General features: G+C 32.8%; 1 protein-coding gene across 3 annotated transcripts in view; it reads left to right on the forward strand.

Annotated features, from left to right (window-relative positions):
• IPO11 (importin 11) overlaps window positions 1-26244 on the forward strand; it is a 177358-nt gene that overhangs the window by 55423 nt on the left and 95691 nt on the right. For all 3 annotated transcript variants that reach the window (XM_045525079.2, XM_045525080.2, XM_010966247.3), the window contains exons 9-20: window positions 1059-1129; window positions 3201-3393; window positions 4285-4437; window positions 5945-5988; window positions 7485-7575; window positions 9839-9886; window positions 10667-10772; window positions 13564-13690; window positions 19734-19767; window positions 19957-19997; window positions 21275-21391; window positions 26074-26187. In XM_045525079.2, the coding sequence (XP_045381035.1) occupies window positions 1059-1129; window positions 3201-3393; window positions 4285-4437; window positions 5945-5988; window positions 7485-7575; window positions 9839-9886; window positions 10667-10772; window positions 13564-13690; window positions 19734-19767; window positions 19957-19997; window positions 21275-21391; window positions 26074-26187 (1139 nt within the window). The remainder of the gene's footprint in view (window positions 1-1058; window positions 1130-3200; window positions 3394-4284; window positions 4438-5944; window positions 5989-7484; window positions 7576-9838; window positions 9887-10666; window positions 10773-13563; window positions 13691-19733; window positions 19768-19956; window positions 19998-21274; window positions 21392-26073; window positions 26188-26244) is intronic.

Genomic DNA, 26244 nt, shown 5'->3' on the forward strand with positions numbered 1-26244 from the left:
ATGTTTGAGATAAATGTCCTTAAATGGTACTTTCACTTTGTAAATTCTTGTTCATTAACCTTCACGGACTTACCTTTAGGACTCTTTCTGGTCTGCTACCGTACACAAGAGAATTTAGCATTTGCATTTGTGCTGTACTATACTGATGGTCTGTCTTCCCTTTGATTGTAAGCACCTTTACTCAGGATGGACATACATACGCACACAGGATACATGTACATGCATGCATGCTCGCATACAAATGTGTGTCTATCCTGTATGCATGTGCTTTTATGTGCGAGTTTATTTGGGGACTTTCTACCCTGAGAAAATATCTTCACTTACTCACTTTCAGGAAGTTGCTAATTGTTTTATGACAGTCATTTTCAGTTTAGTAAAAACATTGTTGAGTACACTGCCAGGCACTGTTTTGGGTACTGTGCACGCAAAGATGAGTAAGATAGCTCATATAATGTAGTTTATTTTTCTAAAAATGGGCATTTTTCTCTTGTCATCCCCATGGGGGAGGCAGAAGGAAGAATAGAAGTTCTTCCAGGAGAGAAGAATGAGGTAAATGATGAGACAGATTATAAAGAGTATGATTAGAGGGCAGGATAGTTAATGGGCTGATGGACATTATTCTGAATATGCAAAAATTAATTATGCCAGGGAAATTATCAGAAGAAAATTGTTAGAAGACAGGAAAAATAATGAGTGCATTAATCTTTGAATACTTTCTTTTTATTTACATTGCTTGAAAAGTATTTCAAGTGTGACTAATTTGGATTTTGAGAATTGCTACCCTTTTACTTTAAAATGGGCGCAGTTTGTACTTTAGGATTAATTTTGTGAAATGTTGCAATGAAGGTTACTGTGTGCAAGTCTGGGTATTGCTTTTTCAAAACTTAATTTTTATGGTTTATTTGTTCAGAGTTGGGAATACATACTAATGAATTAATAATGAAAATATTTTAAAATATATTTGACAGTATTTTTGTAAAAAGTTTTATCTTTGTCTTGGTTGTGAATTTATAGACTATTAAAAACTTGTACTAATATTTAAAATGTATTTGTAACAGGTAGAAATATAGGTACAGATAATGTATGTAGAGATAGACTGGAAAAGACCATCATTCTTTTCACTAAAGTGGTAAGTTTTCTTTTGATCATAAGTATGTTTTCTTAAATGAAATACATAGACTCAAATTTAGTAAGGAAAATGATTTTTTTTAAAGCATGCATTTTCACCTTACTGTAAAAGTAACTTAATTTCTGATTGTTTTTAGGAAAGCTAAAAAAACTCCTTTGTATCTTGAAGCCTTTAGAAGGCATATAATAACCATATGTCACAGTGTGTAAGTCACCTTGATGTAAAAAAATAAATCCTAATAAATACTAGAGAAGTTGATTCCTCTAAGGCTCGTTATTCTCAAATCCACTGGAAAAAGCAGAGATAAAGAAGATACCAGTGCAGCTCAGCAGGACATAGATAAGATGCCCCAGTAGATAATATCAGGAAGTCGGTATATTCATGACACATTATCAGCATTAATATCAAATGCCTTTTGAGTAGAATTTTATGGATGCATTGTGCTAGGCAATATGTATATATTTCTGATAAAATTAAATTTTTAAAAATATTAATTTTTATGAAATTTTGGGCTTGGGACTTGGGAAAAGTGTAAAGAATTGGGTTATAGCAATCAGGAAGACCTGGTTAGAGGACTGCATTGTCCTAAAATAAATATCTGAAGACAAGTGGCAGTAACTAAATCTGTAGCTTATTTTCCCCTTTTCATTGAAGGTTCATCATAGGGTTGAGGCTGTTTGTTCCCTGGGAGGGGAGCAAATGAGTAGAAATGAGCTGTTCTTATTTTTGTGATTAGGTAGCAGTTACCTTTAGTTTCATTTGTCTTCATTTCTAGCTCTTATGTGCCAAATAGCCTCAACAGCCAAAGTCCACCTAATCTTCCAAGACCCAAATAAAATTGACTTCGAGTCTTTAAGTTAAAAACAAGAAACACAAAGCAAAGTAAAATAAGATGATATGGTTAGTCAGTGGGGCTGTGCAATGTTCACATACAATTTAACTTACGAAATTCTTATTTGTGATCTCCATGACTTTATTAAAGACTTTAAAATGTGAACATTTTAAATGTGCCTCCAAATAGAAATGAGTAACTTTGAATCCCTCTGAGGTTACCACTCAGCTTCATCAGTTATCAATGTGTGGTCATGGTCAGTTTTGTTTTAATTGTATACTACTTCTCTCTCTTCTCCTTTTTCTTTGTTTTAAAGCAAATCCCAGATATCATATAGTATTATCTGTAAATATTTTAATATATGTTTTTGAGTTATGACGAATTTAAAAAGAAACACAATCTTTAACGCCATTATCACAGTTAAAAATCCATGTTATAGATTTGGCTGCCCATATCCTGATGTGTTACTTAATATGTTCTTTATTTCTATACCTCTCTTCCTCCTATATTTCTTATAAACTTGTAGTTAGATATGGAGGCTTGATCACATTCAGGCCTTTTTTTTCTAAAGGAAAGTGCCATTGGCAAGAATACTTTATAGGTAGTGCTCTGTATTTCCCATTGCACCACATCAGGAGATGTACAGTGTGTGGTTGTCTAAGATTACTGAGTGAGCTATCCACTGTAAAGTTTTTCAACAGCCTTTTTCAATCGATTCTAGCAGCCGTTGATGATCACAGTCTCGATCTGTTGTTTGATTAGGGGTTACAGAGTAATGGTATTCTGATTCTATTACTCCTTTTGCATTGATTAGCTGGAATTCTTCTATGAAGAAGAAACCTCCCTCATCAGCTGTTTGATACACTGAAATACAGTTCATGTAGGATAATTTTTTGAGTCTTTGCCTTTATTACTTTCTTAAAGGCCCATCTTTAGTGCACTTAAACTTTTTGTATCACATTCATTCATTGTTATCAGATTAAGTATGAAGTGAGTTCATTTTGGACCCTGTACTAGAAATAATAGAAAGTTCAAGTAATGAGATATAATCTGATTTAATCCACACTGTATGGCATACTCCAAGAAGTATATTACATGTGAAACTGCACATACATGGATTCCCCACCAAGATTCAAAATTTTCTAAGTGATTACTAGCAAAGTTATGAGATGTACCTATGAATGATTATATTCATATATGAATTTGGGGATAATACATTTTAATTTTTTTTCTTTATAGCTTTTGGACTTCTTGGATCAGCATCCCTTTTCATTTACTCCTCTAATTCAGAGATCACTGGAATTTTCTGTAAGCTATGTGTTTACGGAAGTTGGTGAAGGTGTTACATTTGAACGATTCATCGTCCAGTGCATGAATCTTATTAAGATGATTGTAAAAAATTATGCTTATAAGCCATCCAAAAATTTTGAAGGTAAGTGATTTACTGGTAGTATTTTTTTTTTCATTTCCCTATTTTAATCTAAGTGTGAAGTAATTGCTGTTTTTATTTAGTTTTTTTGAAATCCATTTATTTGAGTATGAAAAATAAAATGTTGCTGGGACATGAAATAGAAAAAAGGATTAGAGTCTTTAATATGGAAATATCAGCCTTTAGAAACCATACTGTGCGTTTAGTAAACTGTCTTTTATAACAATGTAATATCAGTTGAAGCCTAGGGACTTGAAGAATTAAGTACTGCAGTAACCACTGCAGCTCATGTTGTAGCCTGTATTTATTTGTATAATTAAAAGTTTTTTCTGACTTTATGTAAAGTGGGGTTGCCTCTAGACAGGTTAAATTGTTGTGTTAGAGTTGACCCTCGGACAACATGGAGGTTAATCTGCGTGTAATTTATAGTTTGCCCTCTGTATCTGGGGTTCCTCTCTTCTGAGGATTCATCCAGCTATGGAGCATGTAGTGCTGTAGTATTTCCTATTAAAAAATATGAGTGTAAGTGGACCTGCAGAGTTCAAACTCGCATTGTTCAATAGTTAATTTGGAATTCATTTATGTGCATGTATACTGAGATGAATGAGAAAGTCTTGTAAGAGAGAGAGATGCACATTACTCACTTCAGAACAGTGGGATCATATGTATAGCATGGAAATGTACAAGCTATAGTGTGGTAAAACAAAAGCAAGACTGGTGTGTATGGTATGAATAAAGGCAAGAGCCTCTCTGAGATTTGTCTGTAATAAAAATGAAAATTTATACACCACTGTATCTTTCCCCCCAAGAGTGTACTTCTAGGTTTGTTGGAGTTACATAATCTAACTTAGATAGAATGTTTGTACAGTTAACTTGGAAATTTTATTTTTCTAGATAGCAGCCCTGAAACTCTTGAAGCTCATAAGATTAAGATGGCATTCTTCACGTATCCCACTCTGACAGAGATATGTAGAAGGCTGGTCTCTCATTATTTTCTATTAACTGAAGAAGAACTGACAATGTGGGAAGAAGACCCAGAAGGCTTTAGTAAGAATAATTTTTTCAGTTTTTGCATGGCATTTCTTCCATCAATAGATATCATTTATTTGAATGATAGATATTATAATATTGCATTTTAATATAGCATTTGATCTTAGAACCTTGTGAGTTTTTAATTTTAATGTTTAAAATTTTTAATTTATTTTTTTATTGACATATAGTCCGTTTACAATGTTGTGTAAGTTTTTGGTATACAGCATAATATTTCAGTCATATATATACAAATATATATTCATTTTCATATTTTTTCCATGAGAATCTTGGTTTTTAAAAATCAATTATTTTAGTGATAAAATTATTATTCTTTCTTTGTTAGCCATTAGTAGATATTTATAAGCAGAAAATGAATGACTTGTTCAAGTATGTAAAAGTTTTTCCAGAAAAATGCCTTTTAAACTTTTTAGATGTTATGAATTTATCATGTAGTTTAAAACAAAAATATAAAATTAACTGCCTTTCTCTATTATCAGGTCAGTTTCTACTTTCTGATTCATTCTGTATTTTATTTGTACAAATTTTTACTTCAGAAAGAAGTTGGAGATAAAATCTCTGAATTGCTGAATGGGTTACCTATTTAAATTTTAATTTAAAATTAACTTTTTGATGATTAAACTTTTTACAGGAGATCTTTTTATCTGTTTGAATTTAAGTAGTAGATAGGATAACTCTATCAGGGCCTTTGCCAAGGAAAAGCGAGGACTTGTGTACCTGATAAAGTACCTGTCTATGAATGAAGTGTCATGTGTGAGTCACTTGGGCCATTGTGAGAATAGGCTAAATTTTAGCCTCTTCTCATAACTTTGGCTGAGTGCCTTTGTGTAGTTACACACGTCTATTTCCAATATTTTTAGAATGCCTTAAACATTTTTGTGAGACTTACCTTCCATCTCTTTTTGTTGTTTAGAAGTATTTTAGTCCATTTAGAAAATACAGAACTGCACTGTATAACGCATCTTTTTTTTTTGCTTTTTCTCTTAGCTAAAATGTTATGTTTCATATTACTTTTTTAATGTGGTGATAAAGTACTATAACATGAAACACTGAATCCCTAGAGTTTGAAAGTCCTGAGAATATTTTACTTTAAATATAGGAAATTTATGGAAACTATGACTAATCATTTTAACTTATAAAATATCATTATTGTATGAAATGTTTCTCAAGATTGTAGGCATAGTGTATCAGTTATTGTCAGGTACCCTGGGAATGACAAGTACTTTGAGCTTTCCTTCCTATAGAATTTTTAATGAAAGTGAGAATGCTTATGGACTTAAGCACTTGATAGGTGACTGGGGTATACACAGATAAGATTTGTGGCTTTTAGTAAAAAAAATCTGTGTAAGACCTTGTGTTCCCAAGGATTTATGCTCAGTGTTATTTTAAAACAATTCACAGCTCTATCAATATTATTTAAAATCTTTGTTTTGCAAACTGGGATTTTTGGAAACATCATTATTGCATTTGTGGAGAGCATGATTTGTCACATTTTTAATTGCAGCAGTGGAAGAAACAGGAGGAGATTCTTGGAAATATAGTTTGAGGGTAAGTATTGATTGAAAGAAAATTTGATTAGGGAAAAGCTTAACACTTCCATAACTCTTAGTAGAGAGTGATACTCTGTTGAAGGTTCCAAGCATTAAGCCAGGCAGATAGGAAATTATTTATGATTGCAAGAATCCGTATTTGAGAGGAGCACTTAATTAAATTGAGAATTTGTATCTGAAAAAAAAACTTTTAAATTGGAGGTTTGCAAAATGAATTTTTCTTCATTTTGCAAATGGATTGGGAAATAATTGTCATTGCAGGAATACAAAATGTTCTTGAAAGTCAAAGCTGTCTTTTTTGGCCAGAATGATTTTTTTCCTCCTAAGTATTTCAGTAATTACAAAGCTTCTTTTGATATGTTATTTTCTTGTACTCCCTAGTATGATTCTCATAGATCAGCCCATTGCTTTTAGTTACAGAACACTTTTTAAATACACATTGTTGATACGGCCTGCATTTGAGTAAGATTTATCAGATGTGGTCTTTGAACTGTTCTTTTTGTGAAGGCTTGTGTTTACATAATTTACATAATTTGCCATTATTTTTCTAAGCATGTGTGCTACTGTATTTAGTTTTATAAACTTCCATAGAAAATATTAGTTCTTTGGAAATTTTATTAAAAATTTACTGCTTTTTAAGTTTTTTAAACTTTCTCTTATGGAAAATGTCAGACATATTAAAAAAATAGAATCATATCATGAACTCTTCTGTATCCAAAACGTAGTTTACCAGTTATCAACTCATGGTTAGTCTTGTTTCGTATAAGTACTCCCTCACCCACCTGGATTGTTTTGAAGCAAATATCTGAGATATTTAAATTAAATATCTGACATCATTTAATCTGTATACATTTCAGTACATTTCAGTATGTGTATCCGTAAGATTCCTTTTTAAACATGAAGTGTAATACCTTACAAATTTAATTATACTCTCCTTTATATTATTAAACATCTAGTGATTCAGTATTTTTAAGAGCAAAAATGAATCATTTCTTTTATGTGGCTGTATTGTGGTTTCTTTTACTGTTTGTGTCTGTTAAAAGAAATATTACAGTCTGGTGAATTGAATTCATGAATTGCTATTGTTACTTACGTCATTGCTAAGAAAACATAATTTTTTAACATATTAATTCCTGGACAGTCAGTTATTCATAGTTCTGAATCTATAAATGAATGTGGCTCCAGACTGCTTTTTTAATTTAAAGAATTATTTAAAATGTAAATATTTCCTGTCTGCAGTTTTACCTTTTTGAATGCATGATGCCAAAAGATTGAAATAGTGAAATAGACTTTCCATGTTATGAGTTAAATTATTATAATTTGATTTTCTTTCCCACTGTGTTTACATAAAACAGTAATCTACTTTTTTTTTTTAAGTCAAGAATTGGGAACAGATTCAGAGATTTAGGATTTTAAAAATGAGTATTCTTTGCTTTATTGTAGAATTAATCAGTACTGTGAATAATTTTCACTAGAAATTTTTTCCCCCTCCAGCCTTGCACTGAAGTACTATTTATAGATATATTCCATGAATATAATCAGACTCTTACTCCTGTACTTCTAGAAATGATGCAAACTCTTCAAGGTGAGGTATATTTTGTGATACTTTGATTTATCTGTTAATGTTCAGTTAAATGCCGTGAGTGCCCACTACATGCAGTGCACTGTTTCCTAGATCATGTAATAGACATGAATTTGAGAAAGACCAAATCTGTACTTTTTTTTTTCAAAAAGGTGTCCTTCATGATAGAAAACAAGAATGGGCAATTCACAAGTGAGATAGACCTTGAATGTGATAGTCAGATTTTACTGTGGTAAACACACTAGCAGTGTAAGCAAAATAGTGGGCAGTTAAGTATATTGGTTGGGGAAATAGCTTATTTGGAGCATGTTGTGGGCAGTAGGGGGAGTAAAGGTTAAAATAATAAATGTTAACGTTTGACTGGTGGCAGTGGGAATGGAAAGAAGGTAATGGATTAAAGAGAGAATGATGAAGTGAAATTTTTAGTGTTTGATCATTGTATTTTGTACACAAGTAATTAATTAGTTAACTATTAAGAGGGGTTTATCACTTCTGTCCATTCTGCTATACTATAAATTTTAGGGAGGGGACAGTGAACACCTCTGTTTTGTTCACACCTTATTCCCAGGGCCTGGCACACTCAGTAACTGTTTGTTATTTGATTGACTTTCGGCAATTAACTGACTGCGCTTGGCAAGGGAAAGTTGTCAAAGATGATTCTGAAGTTTAGAGTCTTAATGAGAGGGAAAACAGTTATTAGTAGTGGTTGGAGATAGACTTTTACTTTTGGAGTGAGTGTATAAGGAGTCATGGGAGAAGAAAACAGGGTCAAGGGTAGAACCTGAAACTTTCACCTTTAGGGATATGAGGAGATGAATGTCCTGCAAAACAGCCAGGTAAGAAACCAGGTAAGAAGCTATACTGTTGCAGAGAAGTAGAAAAGTATGGGGGTGAATCCTGGAGAAGAGCATGTTGTCAGAAGTGTCCAGTGTTAGACGAGGCAGAAGGCAGTGGAATCTTCGGAATAATCTGTTTCAACAGATTATTTGATTGGTTTGAGTAGGAATCACGTTGTAAGGGATCAAGGATTGAGTAGATGGTGATGTAAGGAATGTCAGCAAGAGCATGTCCTGTAGGGAAGGAGACTCCTGATTTTGTTTGTAGTAGTTAGTTTGTAGTAGTCACTTTTTAGGCTTTTGTTCTCTCAAAAACCTAATAGAGTGTTCCTGCTTAAATTATAAACCTAGGGAAGAAATGAGCCATCTGTCAAGTTTTACTGAGTTCGTTTTTAAAGATAATTTGAATGTTAATTGTATTTTTCATATGGATTGATTTCTAATGTATCGTTATTTACAGTTCTTAATGCAAGATTACAGATTCTTAAATTTGGTAATATTTATACTGCTTAAGTTACTTTGTTGTTGAGTTTAGAACATTATTTCCATTTTCTCCCATCCATTTATTTATTTTTTTAAACCGCTATAGGAAAGTGAGTAAGCTAGTTGGGTTAAACTGGTAAGTTGCTCCGTGGTGGTTAAGTTTTCAGTGATTTCACAATTTAGTTATTTTCTTTCTGGTTTTAGAGCAATTTGCTTATGTACATCTGTACTTAATCTAGCTGTTGGACTAGTGAGCTTAAGAATTCATATTTAACAGCAAAAAAAATGCTTTGATAAACTGATAGAAATCTTTCTATTCTAAAGAAATAACTAAATATAGAAATATTCTAAGGAAATACAAATAAACGATTTTTCATGTCTTAACCATAGCAGTCTCCTCTCTGGATAGTAGTGCAGAGACTGTCAGCTCTTTTTCTCAAGTTTCCGCATTACATAATGATTTTCATTTTTCTGTTTACACTTCTCATTTTTTTTTGTCACCCTTGATACACTGTCGTAACCTGGTTTATTTGTTATGGGTAGAGCTTCTGATGTTAATTGCCTATTCTTGTTCTTTTTCCTATTGTGAGATTCATTTTTTTAAATTCTTTTTAAGAATTTTCGTTTATAATCAGGGTATAATACAGTAGTTAACAATTTGGCATATATTTTCTATAATATTGCTTGATATGACAATTTTCAAATATGTTATAATGATTTTTAAAATTACAATATGGTTTTACACGTTGTACCTAATGCTGATGTTCTTTAATGGTGATGATAACAGAACTTAAACTTTCTCTTTATACCTACGTGTATTTTTAATGTCACAAAATATATTGTACTTAACTGAATTGAGAAACTAACAAATTGCATTTAAGTATGTTTTTAATTTTTTTTTAATGTTTTAATGTTTCATTTACATTTACTGATGCTTATTTTTTCAGGGCCCACTAATGTGGAAGATATGAATGCACTATTAATCAAAGATGCTGGTATGTTAAACTAAAGTGATTTAGAAACATAGATTTTTTTTTTTTCAGTAGGTGATGTCTCTTTTGTGGCAAATTTATGCTGAGAGGGGTGGGATACAACTGTACCTAAAATAAAAGAACTGTCTGGTAGGAGAGATAACCAAGTAAGCAGACGGTGATTATAACATAGTACCTGCTGATTAATATTAAAATAGGTGGTAATCAAGTAGTCCTTGGAAAACCACAAGGTAGTTTTAGTGTGCCCAGGGAAGGGCTCCTAAAGAAATATAATATGAGGGCACAGGATAAGTGAGAGTTAACAAGAGGAGGGGTGTGGTTCCAGGCAGAAGAAGCAGTATGTACAGAAGCTTAAAGGGAAGAGCAGCAAGCACAGTTAAGTTTTGAACTGGGTATATTTTTGTTTAATTGGAGCAGAGAGGTTAAGGGCTTGTGGTGCAAGATGAGTCTGGAAAGAGGGACCATATCATAAAATATTGTACTTATTTGGAAGCAGATGTTATTTTATAATTTTTGTAATTTGACTTGAATATTTTCATATGAATGTAATTTTCTGTTTGAAAGCTCTAAGGAGTATTTAAGAAAAGCATAGAGTAAGGTAACTTAGAATGTTTATGAAATGTATTTAAATAATTTCCCTGATTAACATATTGTAGATTTCCCTTTATTAACATATTGCATATATTAAAGTAGTCCCTAAGGCTTAGTTTCTTACATAAGGACAATTAGCATTTGGCCCAGTATCTGAAATTTAAGATCTTTTTTCTTAAATCTTCTTCTTAGTATATAATGCTGTTGGATTAGCAGCTTATGAGCTGTTTGACAGTGTTGATTTTGATCAGTGGTTTAAAAACCAACTTCTTCCAGAATTACAAGTCATTCACAATAGGTAAGTATAAAACTTTGTATTTATTATTCACTTACTTTGATGATTTTCTGATGAAGACAAGAAGGCATTAAAATTGCTTAAAACTTTAAAAAAATCATAGTATGACTTAACTGATAGTGTCAAGTATAAAAAAGAATGACTTGTGAACCTTATAACTGAAAAATTAGCGAAATGGTTTGTTAGTATGTTACTTTACTTCTAATGTGAATTGTGATATGTGTGAAGTATTTGATGTTAGATGAGATAGTTTGCAGGAGGACATTTAATTTAAGGGAAGATGAAGATCTCTGCATTCTAGGAAGAAAATGTGTGCATAAGGATGCCAGCTGGAGTGTTAGCAGGGTCTAGGCCTGATGTCAGAAGTAGCCTAACCAAAGTAACATCCAGGAAAGATGACTGTCTTGGGATCACACAAAGCATATTGCAAGCCTTTGGGGCGATGGTGGAGTAGGATGCAGAGACACCATAGCAAAAATCATTTGGACACACTTTAGGTTCATATTGAGGTACCTAATCAGTAGTACAGATATGTCTGACATTTAGTCAGACTTTTGCCCAATGCTTATGTTTCAAATACTTGCCTAATTATTTTAATTTTAGGTACTGAATGAGTAAAATGGAAAGGGTAAAGTCTTTTGATAGTTTTTATAAATTTCTTCTTAGTTTAAAATTAGAGACTTAAAAAATAATTCCAAGCAACTTTTTTTCTTGTTTTGAGTTGGGCAGTTCTAGTTGTGTACATCTGGCACCTGTTAGAATGCATATAGTCATAGGTTAGTTAACATTTCTTGGCTACTTAATGGATAGAAAGCCACCCATATATGGATTATTTTATAAATATTTAGAGCCATAGAACTGTAGAGCTGGAGATGCTTTAAAAGTAGTTTTATCAGTAAGTAGCTATTTATCCATTCAGTTATTCATTTATTTAAACAACAAATGTTTTCAACACTGGAACTTGCTGTGCCCTGAGGAAGCAGTGGGGAGTAAGATGGGCTTGGACCCTGCCCTCAGGGAACTGGTGAGCCTTTGAAGGAGAAAGCCTTGAGTAGGGAGACAGGTGTGTCGCTTGGTTGTCCTTGAGCCCTAGAGGCTGCTTAGCCTAAACCTGTGCTGTCCACTGCAGTAGCTGGTATTTGTGGCATGGCTACTGAGCACTTGACATGTGCTAGTGCAGCTGAGGAAATGACTTTAATTTTAATTAACTAAAATTTGAATTTAAAACCTGAAGCAGTGTAAAATATGTATTGATTATATGTTGAAATGATAATCGTTTGGATATATTATAGTAAATTAAAAATTATTAAAATTTCATATGTATCTTTTTACTTATTTTAAATGTGAGTACCAACAGATTTAAAATTGCATGTTTGGCTTATGTTATATTTATTTTGGACAGAGATTAATCTAGACCAGTATTTCTCAAATTTTAATGTGCGTATGAATCATCTGGTGAACTTGTTAAAATGCAGGTTCTGGTTTAAGTTATGGGTCAAGGTCTGGGTCAGATTGTGTGATTCTGTCACACTTCCAGATAATGATACTGCTGGTCCAGGAATCACACTTTGAGGAACACACTGACCTCTCATCTTTAATTCCACCCCAAAATAACTACCATCTTGGCATTTGGACCTTCCTGAGCTTGATTCTCTTCCCAAAGATCTCAGTTCAAACTTGAATGTTCTGTGATTTCACCATTTTCTCTCCACAAGTCTTATTTGCACATCTGTCACTTTGTTCAAATTATCCCTATCCTTTGAAATGGCATTTTTACAGTTTTCTACCCAAAATACTGTTTATCCTAAGTGCTCAAATCTCATCTCCTTCTGCCTGCTCTTCTCTGTTCTTTTTCCAAAATCCTAGTATATAGTTTTTGCAGTCTTTAATTCTTCTAGGTTTGTTAAACATTTTGAGAGCAGGGAATACTTACTTGTTTTTGCAACTTTAATGAATAATTCTTTCTACGTGCTTGATCATCTTATAAAATCATAATTTTCTTTAAAATGTGGTATATCCATTAGTTTACCCCATTTATATCAAGAAAGAAATGTCATCTTGCCACTATAATTTATATAATATTAAGAAGAGATTTTGTGGATGGAATTCTTGGACACAAGTGGTTTTTCTCCTTGCATAAAGAACCTTCATTTCCCTTAGCAAAGATGACCATAGAGAAACAGATATGTGTGCATCTTACTGCAGATGTTTTATAGCTTATAAAATATGAATCATTATTTTTGGTAATCTGAGTCACATTTTGTAGTTGGGCACCTTTTTACAAAATCATAAAGTTAGGCTGAAGTCAGTGTAAATTTATATGAATATTTATATAAGTTTAGAAATCTCTCGAAGTGTTCTGAGAATAATCTTCATGAGATTAACAGAATTGGAAATGGAAAACTGAATACAGGAGCTCCTTTATTACTACTTTTTGTGGCCTCTCCAGCCTTAAGCTTTGGGATATTAGCTAGTTATACCTATTTTGATTAGCTGGCTTTGGTTACTTGAGGAACAGAAGTGGACTTGGTATTTTTGTACATGTATATGTTATAATTCTTTAATACAAGACAGTCAGATTCACAATATATCTCCCTAAGAATTTTCAGTTTTTTAGATCAGAACTTTATTACTAGTGTTTATACTGTGGTATATTTAGAAGTAGCTTTTAAACCTTTATATTAAAAAGTAAAAATTGCTTTCTTACATTTTAGATTTAAATGATGAAATATACTAAATAAAATAGACTTCTTAAGATATTTAACATTTTAATTTCATGGTTTTCCCTATCTAGGTATAAGCCATTGCGACGCAGGGTGATTTGGCTCATTGGTCAGTGGATTTCTGTGAAATTCAAGTCTGACTTAAGACCCATGTTATATGAGGCAATTTGTAACTTGCTTCAGGATCAAGACTTAGTGGTATGTTGCTTAAATGTCTTACATTGCTTAAACGTTTTAAAAGAATTATGACTTTAACCTATGTTAAAAGTTCAAATTTAGAAACGGTTTATATCTTTCTTTAGAATGTTGATGGCCTTTCAATGCTGTAGTTATTCCTTGGGGAGCAGTTTGGTTTGAGGGAAGGAAATCCTTTATTTGCCCTTCTCATCACTAGTCAATAAAAAAAAATTAACAAGCTCTACCAATCTAATATTATTTATAATTTTTTAGTAAAAAATAAGAAGGTAGTTTTTTAAGATACTTTTATAGCTTGCTCTTTTTTTTTTTGCCTTTAGAATTGTTTCTTTTAGGACTTTTTCTCTATGTATAGCATTGACATAATATTCTTGGTTTTGGTTACTGAAAACTCATTAATGACTTCTTTGTTGCTTTGTTCCCCTTCAAAGCAGTAGGTTTGCTGCTTTATTATGTGTTGGTTACTCAAAGAGATTTTTTTTAAGATGTTCACCATAGTGTGGAATAGTTTTTTTCCCCCTCTTAGTGCTTTATTTTATGCCTGAGTGAATATATTCATGACTTAATATACATTTTCTTTGTCTTGGGCTTAGATATGACTCCAGCATAGTCTTTGAAAAGTGAATCTAGTTGTTTTTTTCCCAGAGTTTCAAATGATTTTTAGATAAAATTAAGTGATTTTTTTCCTCTCTGAATTATGGTAAGATCTTGTTTAAATTTCTCAATATCCCTTTTTAAAAAATTTTGAACCCACCTGATTACCCTGTTTTTCAGCAAAGACTTGGGCCATACTTTTCACACGTGTGCCATGATAATATAAACTACTTTTAATGTTCAACAAAGAAAACATAATTAAAGAAATTATGAAATTAACAAAACGTAATTGCAGAAGCACAGTACATTATAAAGGCAGATTGAACTCCTCTTTGGATCGTTCTACTTTAGTGTTACCTACTTTGTTTAAATAATTGAGAATTTACTCTAAATATCATTTTGTAGTTCTTTAAATAGTTTAAGCATGGGTAATCTGTGCTTAAACAAGGGAATCCATTAAAAAATAAAAGAAAATTTATCAGAAATTTAAAATAAAAAGTATGTAAGATACGGTATTCTAATTTCAACCTGTGAGAAATACTTGGCTAATGAAATGTGGGAAGATAACAACAATGTACAAACACAGACATATGTACAAACATACAAATGTGAATATACATACACACACATATATACACACATGCAAAGTGTATCGATTCTGATGAATCTAAGTCTTCTCTGGCTTTCAGAGTCTATATTCTCTTGCTTGATTGCTGTGGTTGTGGAGTTGGGATAGATTTAATCCTGTAGTTGTCTGAGAGGCTTCCTAGTCTTATGTCTTATGTCCATTTTGCTATAAGGCTGGCTGTGGCAGAATAGAAATAGTGCATCAACTGGTGACTTCTCCAGCTGGCTTTTTAATTTTATATCTGAGGCCACTGTGTAGAGTACATCTGATACTTGCATGACAGTGTTGTTTGTTCTGGAGGAATATATTGCAAGTTGAGTGAAATTTTTTTAGTGTATTTGAAATAGTATCATAACTTCCTCAATATTTAGCAATTAAAATAATTTAGGCATAATGGGCAAGCATTTATAATATTGTAATATTTGGAAACTTTTTTGGTAATAAGTGTTGGGAATTTTGATTCAGTGTAAGATAATTGCTACTTTGAAAATTTTTACTTCTAAGCCTATTGTGATTAATCTTTAAAAAGGGGATGTTTTTACTTTTTTCATTTTAAAATCTAAGAATTATAACAAGGAAAAAGAAAAATTCAGTGGCTGACATAACAAGCATCTGGTTTTCCATATTTCCATTGTAATAGTGTTCCATATATATTGAAAATATTTCATTTAAAAAAATTACAAATGCAGTTGAATCTCTCTGTCTTTCCACTCTTTCTGTTGTCTTATTGAGCAGAGGTTTTTAATTTTAGTGCAATTTATCAGATTCATCAGTTTCCTTTTTCTGTTTTCTTCTTTTTGTTTCTTGTTTAATAAATCCATTTCCTTCATCCTTGGTTCTTTGTTCCATCTGGAATTTATTTTTCAACATGATATCAAGTCAGATTCCATTTTTATTATGTCTTTTTATAAGGACACCAATACTACAGTGCTTTATTGAAAAATTCATGTAAAAAATATCTTCTACATACTCCCCTTAGAACATGTTACTGAGTAGATGTGCTTATGGCAAGTTTCAGATTTGAGAATGTTGTTACCACAGTACAGAATGACTAAATTTTAGGTGAGAGGATCTTTTCCTAGGACTGCAGATGATTCCCTGACTAGAATATTTGATTTGCATACTGGGCCTCTTTATTTTTAAGTTTTCTGACCGAATTATCTCTTTCAACTTTGGAAATTATAAGTAATTAAAAAAATTTTTTTCTTACGTTATTTATGCAGCCTTCAATAAAATAAGCAATAAGCTACTAAAAATTGGCATTAGTGTACTCTTTCAACCTTATAAGAGGCTCTCTCTCTCTCTCTCTCTCTATGTATATATATATATACACACATACATGATAAACTGTGGTACAACCAGCAGATTTATAGTTTGAGGGTACAGTATATTATGGTTATTGTCTGTCAAGCACAGAAATGGCCATCTTCATGGGCAGGTTGAATACCAGCATAGAAATAGTGAATTTTCAATATGGGAAGCCAGTTATGGAGTTTAGGAAGGGACTTTGGATGGTATGTACATGACTGTAGCAAACCCTGAAAGCACTGTGGGAGGTGCAGCTGGGATTTGGGCAGAGGTATTTTTAACAAGGTGCATTGAAGTTCTCCTGTCTTTTCACTCTTGTGCCTTTTATGGGACTCCTAGTTCTGTCAAACTTTCTGCCTTAACAGTTTTGATTTTGCTTTCTACTATGGACAATGTCCATCCTGTATGTCTCAAAACATTTACAGATTTTAAACTCTGGGCTAGTCTATGTTTTCACAGAATGAATTCTGAATTCACTTACATTCAGGAAATATAATTTCCAAAGGAAATATCAAAAAAATCTGAGTTTGAGACATCAAAATGTTAGGCCACTCTGAAACTACAAAGAAAGAAAACATTAATCTAGTAAGTTTCCTGTAGACAGTTTTGGTTTTGTATTGATGTGTTTAGTATCCATATTATATGAAAATGAGCTTTAGAATTTTTTTCTTGAAAGGAGGTGAATAAACGAAAGACTCTTTATTCTTTTAGGAAGCTCATTTACATATGTATTTCAGAAGAAATACATCAAAATGTGTAATTCAGTGATCTTGACTTTATTGCAGAATAGAGAAAAAAATGTACCATAAACAGTACCAAGTAGTAATAGAACCACTGTGTAGGGTAATATTATTCATATCAGTATCTCTCATGCCTAGCATGGAATCAGAAAATTAGATGATGTTTATTGAAAAAGTTTAGAGATAAGGATAAAAGATTATGCAGTCATTATTCTGTTTATCTTCAGATTACTTTTTTTCAAAATGATTCCTTCATGTCTGCGTTATTTACATTTTCCTAGTGGTCCTATGTCCCTGAGACATTGCCATTTCTTTCTGGTCCCAGCACCATGCTCACTGTGTTAGTGTGTGGAATACCCTTCACTGCTGTGGGCAGGCTGTAGTAGTGGTCAGGCGTTAGGTTAGTCCAAGTCTAGAACTCAAATCAGCCACCCTGACAGTAACCCCAAGGCTCTTTCTTATGCTGGATGTGGAAATGTCTGGTTACTCTTGCCTTTATGTAGCCATCTTCTTGGGAAGTAATGTTGACCTCTGGTTTCTTCTCATTCATTTCTCTGTTACTGTCATGCTTTTCTGGGATCCTTTCAACAATTCTGATAACTTAATGGCATTTGTTTGCCTCAGTATGGAATTAGTTTATCCTTTTATGAGTTTTCTGATGTTTCAGCTAGAGGTGTAGGGTAGGCTCAGGCTGAATTCACGTCTGGATCCGGTTCTGGATACTGAGAGTTTTATTCTCCTTCAGAAATTCTAGATTTATTCTATGACGAGTCCTGTTTAGAGTCTGGTTAAGGGAAGAGTTTTGTTTTCTTGCATTTATTTATGAAGTGTTTATTCAATAATATCTTAGAAACTGTTAGACTGTCTGCTACCAGTCTTCCTTCACATTCCCCAACTCTTCGTTCTATAAATCCAGGTTCTGATTTTTTCCCCCATTACTTGTGAATTGCTGCAGAATTCATTGTCTCTGTGCAGTAAGTACTTCCCATTTCTTTTACAGTTCAGTAGGGGCTAAGTTTGTTCTTATTTGTGTTTGTCATATTTTAAATGCTCCTCTGTTTTCTTAAACTGTGTGCTTTTTATTTTCCCTTATGTTCTGGCTTCCTGTTCCTGTAGTTAAACTAGAGTACAGGCAAATCATTGTTATTTGTTTCGTCTTTTTCTCTGCATGCAATACTGCACTGTCTTCTCTTTGTTTCATTCAAGTGTCCCTTTTGTTTCCTATACTTACTTGCCTAGGTATCATGGTTATGGGTTTAGTGCATCTCTGTTTCTTTTGTGGAGGATTTAAGGGTTGGTATGCTGGAAGTTTGGTTTCTCTTTGTGGTGGCTTTCATGTCCTGGTGTTTGTGAATTAAATTATTAACATAGTTCCAGTTGTATGCCTCATACTGTACTGAATGCTGACAGTTGGACGATGACTAGAAATAGTCCATGTCCTCAAGGGGATTGTCCTTTTCTTAGGCTTTTCAAGTTAGCCATTTTTATTAATACTTGTTTAGTATCTGGGTAGTTCTTTTCCTCTCTGCTGGGTTGTAAGCTCTTTGAGAGCAAGGACTAGGTGTGTCTTACTCAGCTTTTTTTCCTACAGCACCCACCACAATGTCTGGGAGGTACTGTTCCTTTTTGAATATTTTTAATTGCATGAGAACGTCATCTTTTCATTAGGTCATTTTGTAGTAGAACACTTTGCATGTTGTAGATCATCAGCAAACTTGTTAAATCATTTAAAACCCTAGGAATATTCACAATTTATAAGCAGTGAATACAAAGAAAACGCAGGCAAGGAAACACCTGCACTCTGGGTTCCTGGACTCTGGGGTTTGGAACTGTAGTACCTAACATTTGATGGATGTGCCTAATCAGCATGTCAGGACCTCAGAAGCTCCTGTAAAATGATCAGAACTGTTTCTTTGTGGAAAATGACTGCAAAGGCAAAACCCATTGCTATTGCAGGAGTAGAAAGTACAGTAGCATGTAAGAAAGTAATGGCTCTTAGCCAGGAAATGAAAGTTTTAGCTGTATTATTTTACAGAGCAGAACACAGAATTCAGTTGTGACTTGAGCTCATGTTATTGCATGTGGAATTACGAATGTGGTAGCTGATGCCAATTTAGCTGGTCACATCACAGGTAAAACTTGAAAGAAAATTAGGAGATTATGCTGTGATGATGTGGTTTACCCAGGTAACATGCTGATACACAAAGAAAATGTGATTTGAGAAGCCAAGAGATTGTGCAAACCTTTCTGTATTTGTGGACTTTGGGATTTAGAAAATCCCAGACTTTATCTTTCAGTTATTACAAGGATTTTCTGTAATTGGGGTAACAGATGGGAGTTTGTGTTCTTCCTGCTCCTCCTCCCTCTTCCTTTCTTACAAGTCCTCCAGCCTCCCCAACCCCACCCTGTTTTCCTGCTTCTCAACCTTCCCTTTCCCTCTGGCATCATCTTCGTACTCTCTTCTCTCAGTCCCATGCTCTCCACACACTTAACAGCAAATTTTTTTTTTCCCCTGGAAACAGCCACTGGATTAAAGACTCCTTAAGCAAATTAGGGAAAACTAAGAAGGGTGGGAATGACACTATTTTATTTTTTCTTTTTAGTCCTTGCTAAATAGGGAGAATGTCCTTTTATTTCTAGTTGTTAACATGATCTGTGACTTTAATATTAACAGAAAGAGTAAAGAAGTGATTGGCCAAACTTTTTTTGTCATTTGTTATTAATGGTGTTTAGTAGTTCTAAAATGACTCAAAATTCATGATATACTTTCTTTTAGGTCCGTATTGAAACAGCTACAACTCTGAAGTTAAATATCCTTTAAAAATTTAAAAAATACTTTATTGCAAAGAATTTTAGCAACACTTTAAAATTGTTAATTTTGTTAAATTAATTTTTAGCTAATTAAATGTATTTTTGATTGGTTTATTGTATTTGGTTTTTACATATGTTTTATCCTGGTAAATCTCATAAGTTCTCAGTATTCCTTAGCTGCTCTTCACCTGTTGATGATTTTGAGTTTAGAACAGATCAGTTTCTACCGGTAAGAATATCTATTTCTAGGTTTTATAATAATTTCTGCTTATGTCTTTTGAATATTATATTATTTTATAGCTTTAATTATATGTATCTGTTATTTATTAAAGTTGCATTTAATGGTATGTTAGATTATTTTGTAATTAATTACTTTTATTGATAACTTTAATTTGAAATAGTTCACTTTTATTCTGCTTGTTCTTGTTATCTTGTAATCTATTCTGGAGTTGAATGCTAAACTTTTCCTTTCACAGTTGCAAAACATCTAGTAATTTCATTTCATGTTGTCTGTTACTTTTACTCCTTAGGTTATCTCCTTCTGTTGTTTGTGTATATATGTCTGTCCTACACTAGATTGCAAATTATTTGAAAAGCAAAATACCGCTCTTACTCATTTTTTTTTTCCACTCAGTACTCAGCACCTAACATGGTGTTTTCAAGTAATTGGTATTCAGTAGGCACTTGTTAAATATGTCAGTGAATTGGGGCATTGATGTTCTTTTCAAGAAGACTAAAGACAAAAAAAGCTTTATGATACAATGTATATTTCTTGTGGGGTTGGGGTCATAGATGGGGAAACTTGAAGAGCAGAGACTTTGTTAATTAAAGAGTCAGGTATTTAGGATGCAAGAAATATTTTTACAAATCTGTATAAAAATGAACAGATATCTGAAAGAACAAATGTCTATGTATCTGGCATCCTATCATTTATTAGTTCCTACTATAATTTTCATAATGGAAGAGTTAAAAAGCCAGACAGCATTTTTGTTTTCTATTTCTTAATCAGAAATATTCTGTCATTCTTAGAATTACAAGTATTTATCTACAAAAATTTGTATCTCTACATAGCATATGTTAAAGGGCCACATCGGAGAGCTGGTATGTGGGTGCAGTAACTTTTGGCTTTAATGAGTGGACTGTGCAAAACTAAGGCATATGTGAAAGAGTGATGACAAGGCACTGCTCAAAATTTACTTTAGTTAGCAGTATAAATTTTAAACACAAAATGCGTAGACACAGTTTTTCTCTGAAAACATTTTTCAGTTTGTGGGTGAATTAAATTCTGAAATGAATGCATTTAACAGCAATGAAGAAAAAAGTCACTGCCTTAATATTAGCAAACTGAACAATTTGAAGTTGTATAAGTAATGCTAAGATTTTGGCTATTTGTCTTTTATTGCTTTTTATCTTATGATTTAATTTTATTTCTTATTTCTGTTTGTCTGTATGTAAAGACTTTTACATTTCTATTCCAAACTTTTATTTTTTTCTTTTTCCATACAGTATTTGGAAACGATGTTCACACTACTTTTTCAGTTACTGCAGCAAGTTACAGAATGTGACACAAAGATGCATGTTTTACATGTCCTTTCTTGTGTGATTGAAAGAGTCAACATGCAGGTAATTTTGTTATAAAACATGAAAATAAATTTTAGAGGGGTAAGTAGAGTCTGTGTAGAATTCATTAATTGTCTACATTGTTTAAATGTTAAAACATTCATCAAAATGCTTCTAACTTACAATTTCAGTTCTGTATCAAAATTGACATTTATACTTAAGTTTTAAAAAAATGACCTAAGAAAATTAAAACTGAAAAATAAAAAATTGTATGTGCAATACAGAAGTATTTAGGAAGCAGAATTATGTAGCTCTTAGCAAATCCAGTTTATATGTTTGATAATTCTTAAAATTTACTGTGTTTGAGGGCATAGCCACAGGTGTCTGTCAGCAATTGCAAATATTCTTAGAAGTCTGTTATTGGTACCTTAAAAGTTGAGTGTGTTTTGCAGTCTAGTCCACGTTATATCCATATTTGGTTTGATGTGTAAAGTTCTTCTTGGGGGAGAGGGGAGGAGAGGTAATTAGGTTTACTTATTTATTTATTTTTGGAGGAGGTACTGGGGATTGAACACGGACCCTGTGCATGCTAAGCATGGGGTCTGCCACTTAAGCTACACCCTCCCCCACACTTTAAATTACTGTTAATTTAAAGTTCTTAACAGTAAATTATTTTTTATTAAGCTTCCCCTATCACTGCTAATCTTTGTGAAAAATTGATAATCCAGGAATCACACTGTAGTTTTCCTGAAATTTCTTACATCCGAGTTTACAACTACATATTCTTGTTTGAAAGTGTGAGTAAATCTGTGAGGTTTTAGGGAAAGATAACTGATTTCGAATCCACAGTCCTGGAGTCTGCTTCTGGATCCATTAGTGAATTCTGACACCTTGAGCCTGTTTATTAATTCTGAAGGAGTTGACGAGAATTGCTATCGGTGTTTTTTTTTAAGTGGGTGTAGGTAATTAGGTTTGTTTTATTTGTTTATTCTTAGAGGAAGTACTGGGAATTGAACCCAGGACCTCATGCATGCTAAGCATGCTCTCTACAACTTAAGCTATACCCTCTCCCCTGAGCATTACTATCAATTATTGAGTAATGACAAGTTACCAACTTCTCTGCCAAGTAATTTGCATGTATTTCTCATTTAATCCTCACAAAAACCTTTGGGTGGGAATTAGAATTTATTATTTCAAACTATTTGAAGCTTCAAGGAACTTGCTAAAGTTCAGACATCTTAGTGGCATTGCCAGTATTCCAAACTCAACATTATGCAACACAGTGACCGTTTTGAGTCACTGTTAGTTATTTTGAGCAGATCTGATTCCTAGCATCTAAAAGTAGTAATATCTTACAATTTTCTCAACACTTTGGGTTCTTATTACATTAATTACATTATTTTGATATTGCATTTTGATATTGGTTTGTAAACATTGAAGGAGTTTGGTCATTTGAGACTATATTTTAAACTCATTTCAAGTCCCTGTCTCTGCTCTTTAGCTTGGGCAAGATCTTTAACCCTGCATCCTCATGTATGAAATTGTAAAGATAATTCTGAGCTCCTGTAACTCACAAGGTTTCATAAGTATGAAATTATTACAAATGTTCAATATGCTTTAGATTACTGTATATTTGCAATAGTTTAAAAATGCCGCTTCTCCAAACCTCTAAACCTTTTTCTCCAGAAGTTTAACATTCCTGTTGCTTAGTTACTTAGAAATGCTTTTGTGTTTCTATCCATACTCATCATCAATAGCCTAAGCAGCTCAGGTGACTGTATCATCAGTAAATACCAGTAAGATACAGTTACCCAGTAGTACTTTTTATTTTCAGAATGTGGGTAGGAAATAGTTAGGAAAAATGTTTTCAGTAGATTCTTTAACATTTTCCTATGTTAACCTTTGAACAACACCATCATTTATATATCTGTCAACTATCATTTATATACAAATTTGGTTTTTGTCTGTTAGGTTGCAAACATTTTGAGCCATCTTAGAACAGTGTTTTCTGACACATAATAGTTTTTGAAGTTTTGGTAAAGTCACTGTCTTTATATCTTAGCATCCAATTGTTTGAAGATTATATTTCCTCTGCATTTGAAAAAGTAGTTGAAAACCTATAGTTAAATTTTTTCAGTGGAGGGATCCCATAAATACACAGAAAAAAATATGTTAATTGTTAAGTGTGATGTCAGACAGTCTTTCGACTTATGCAGTTCTGAAGGAAAATAATAAAATTAAAGGGCCTATGTGAAATATTAAATATTCTATTGAAAGTATTATCTGAAAGATGAGTTGTCATTAAGGACTTACTTTTTAGGTCCTTTGGATGGAACCTTTGTTAAAACATTTGTTAGTACATCACGTGTTTGGTTTTCACATGTTTTCTATAATGTGTTATGAATGAAAGTGGATATTTTTCTGTATACAATGAACTAACTCATGAGACTGTCATGCTCATAGTACCTGCCTGCCCTCATTGTTTTTTCGTGGGGTGTTTTTGGAGTAGAAGTACCAAAAGATGAGTTCTTTTTCATCTCAGTTGTGTTGTGCTGGTGGTTCAGTTTCTATTATAGGGTTATATAGTATTATTTAGCCCAATGCCTATAAAGCATTCTAAATTCCATGTATTTTTTAAATGTTATGCAAATAGTTGATATTGGCCTACCAGGAAATCTATGTTATAATGATTTTCAGAATTGTATATGGACAGCATTTTTTCTTTCATGTCATTTCATTGAAAAATTTCAAATATACAGAAAAGTTGTAGTAAATCACCACCCATATATCCTTCACCTAGTTTCATCAGTTACTAGCATTTTACCATACTTTCTTTTTTTTTATATGTGCATATACAGAGTTTTAAAAATTAAACCATTTGAATTTTAGTTAGAAACACCGTGACACTTCACCCCAATAAATTAGACCTTTCCTTCTTAATCACAGCCATAATTAGATCCAGGGCACTTAACATTCATGCAATACTGTTTTCTAATATCAAGTCCATATTCTGATCTCCTCAGTTGCCCCAGTAATGTATTTTTTAACCTCTCCTACCCTAAGGGAATGTATTTGGCTCTCTTGTCATCACTTTGTTTTATAACCCCCAACCCTTTTTTGGTGTTTTGCAGCAGTGAATCTGTGAGTAATTTTTGAAGTAGTGTCTCTTGAAGCATTAATTTTAATTTAGAACATCAGATATTCTAATGACTAGAATTGGGGTACAGGTACTTCATGACTTTCATTTGTAATTGGGTACTTTGGTTTTATTACCTACCCTGTGTATAATTCATGCCATATACTTCCTTTTTGCCATGCCTTAGAAAGAAAGTATTCTCTCTAATTTGTTCAAAACTAAAACTGTTGTATTTTCCTCATCCGTAGAACATGCTGTTATATACTGGTTTTAGTTGCATATGCACGAGTTAGGTGCTTTGAAACCTGGATTTTTATATTTTAATTGGTCTGCTTTTATAAGCCAATTGGAGTGATCTTTGATTAAATGCTCAATAAATATCTATTATAATTGTATATTCACAATTTGAAAGCAATGTAATATATAATAAAGAGTCTCTTAATATTTATTCAGTTCTATCTTACTGAAATATTTGGGCAAATATGTAACTTCTTATCTTTCAGCACCTCCTTCCTCCCCCAACCCAGAGGGAACAAATCCTGCAGGTTTTGTTGGTTTTCTTTTGTTTGTTTTGCTATCCTTTTAGTGTATGGTGTTTTATAAGCAGAATAAAGAAACTCGCACTGTTTCTGGGAGAACTTTTAAATGTTAGTCCATGGGGTTGAAGTAAATAGTACTGAAGCTGTGAAGGTTTAGTATTTCTGATTTATCACCAAGGGTACTCTCATTAGATCAATTCCAAATACTGTGACCATAAGCCTAAAGCTGGAGCACTGTGTCCAGCTTCAGTGTGGATCCATTTTATTTTCTGGAGACTCACTGTCAAGGTGTGCTGTGCTTCAGAGTATATTTTTAAAACAGGTTAACTTAATCCTTAGTGGGATTAGCAGTTTTATTCTTTGAAAAGGATTTTCTCCTCCTGTAGTTCTATTATACCTTGTGTACGCCTTCACCATTTTATTTATCCTTTTTCATTGTATAAGGGTTTGTATGTCTATGTTTATCTCCTTTTCTTTCTGGTGCCTTGTCCTCAGGGTCTCTTACTTAGAAGATGCCATTAGATAACTGTTGAATGAATGAGTAAATGCTGACTCTTTTTAAAACAGTGTAATTTCCAATTAGGTAAGCTGTTAAAAAGAATCAGGTTATAACAGCATTTTCTATTAAACTCTGTCCTCAGTATGTTGTTTTATATTCCTGAATTTTATTTCATGCAATAAATTTGGTACTTGCTTAAAATTGTTTGAAAATATTTACCATGGAGCTCTGTTTAATGTTGGATTTATCTTTAAAAGAATATGTACTTAATACCTTACATCCAGTAAATATTAATTATTTGCTGCCTGGGACCCAATAGATCTGTCAGAGTTTCTTTTTTTCTCTCTCAAATGTGTTTCACTTTTTATCTATTCATTTATTTTAGTTGGGGAGGTAATTGGGTTTACTTACTTATATTTACAGGAGATACTGGGGATTGAACCCAGGACCTTGTGCATGCTAAGCATGCGCTCTACCACTTGAGCTATATCCTCCCCCCAAGAATTTCTTGAAGTAAGTTGCCTTCTTTACTAATAGGATTCTTTTGCTTCCCCTACTTCTGTTGTGATAGATACGACCATATGTAGGATGTTTGGTACAATATTTGCCTCTTCTTTGGAAGCAGAGTGAAGAACATAATATGCTGAGATGCGCTATTCTGACAACACTTATTCATCTTGTTCAGGTACGTTACTCCTTATTAGTTTCTTATTAGTGTTTTTTTTTTTCTTTAAACTTTTTT

This window comes from Camelus bactrianus, chromosome 3, assembly GCF_048773025.1.
Source record: "Camelus bactrianus isolate YW-2024 breed Bactrian camel chromosome 3, ASM4877302v1, whole genome shotgun sequence".
NCBI lineage: Eukaryota > Metazoa > Chordata > Mammalia > Artiodactyla > Camelidae > Camelus > Camelus bactrianus.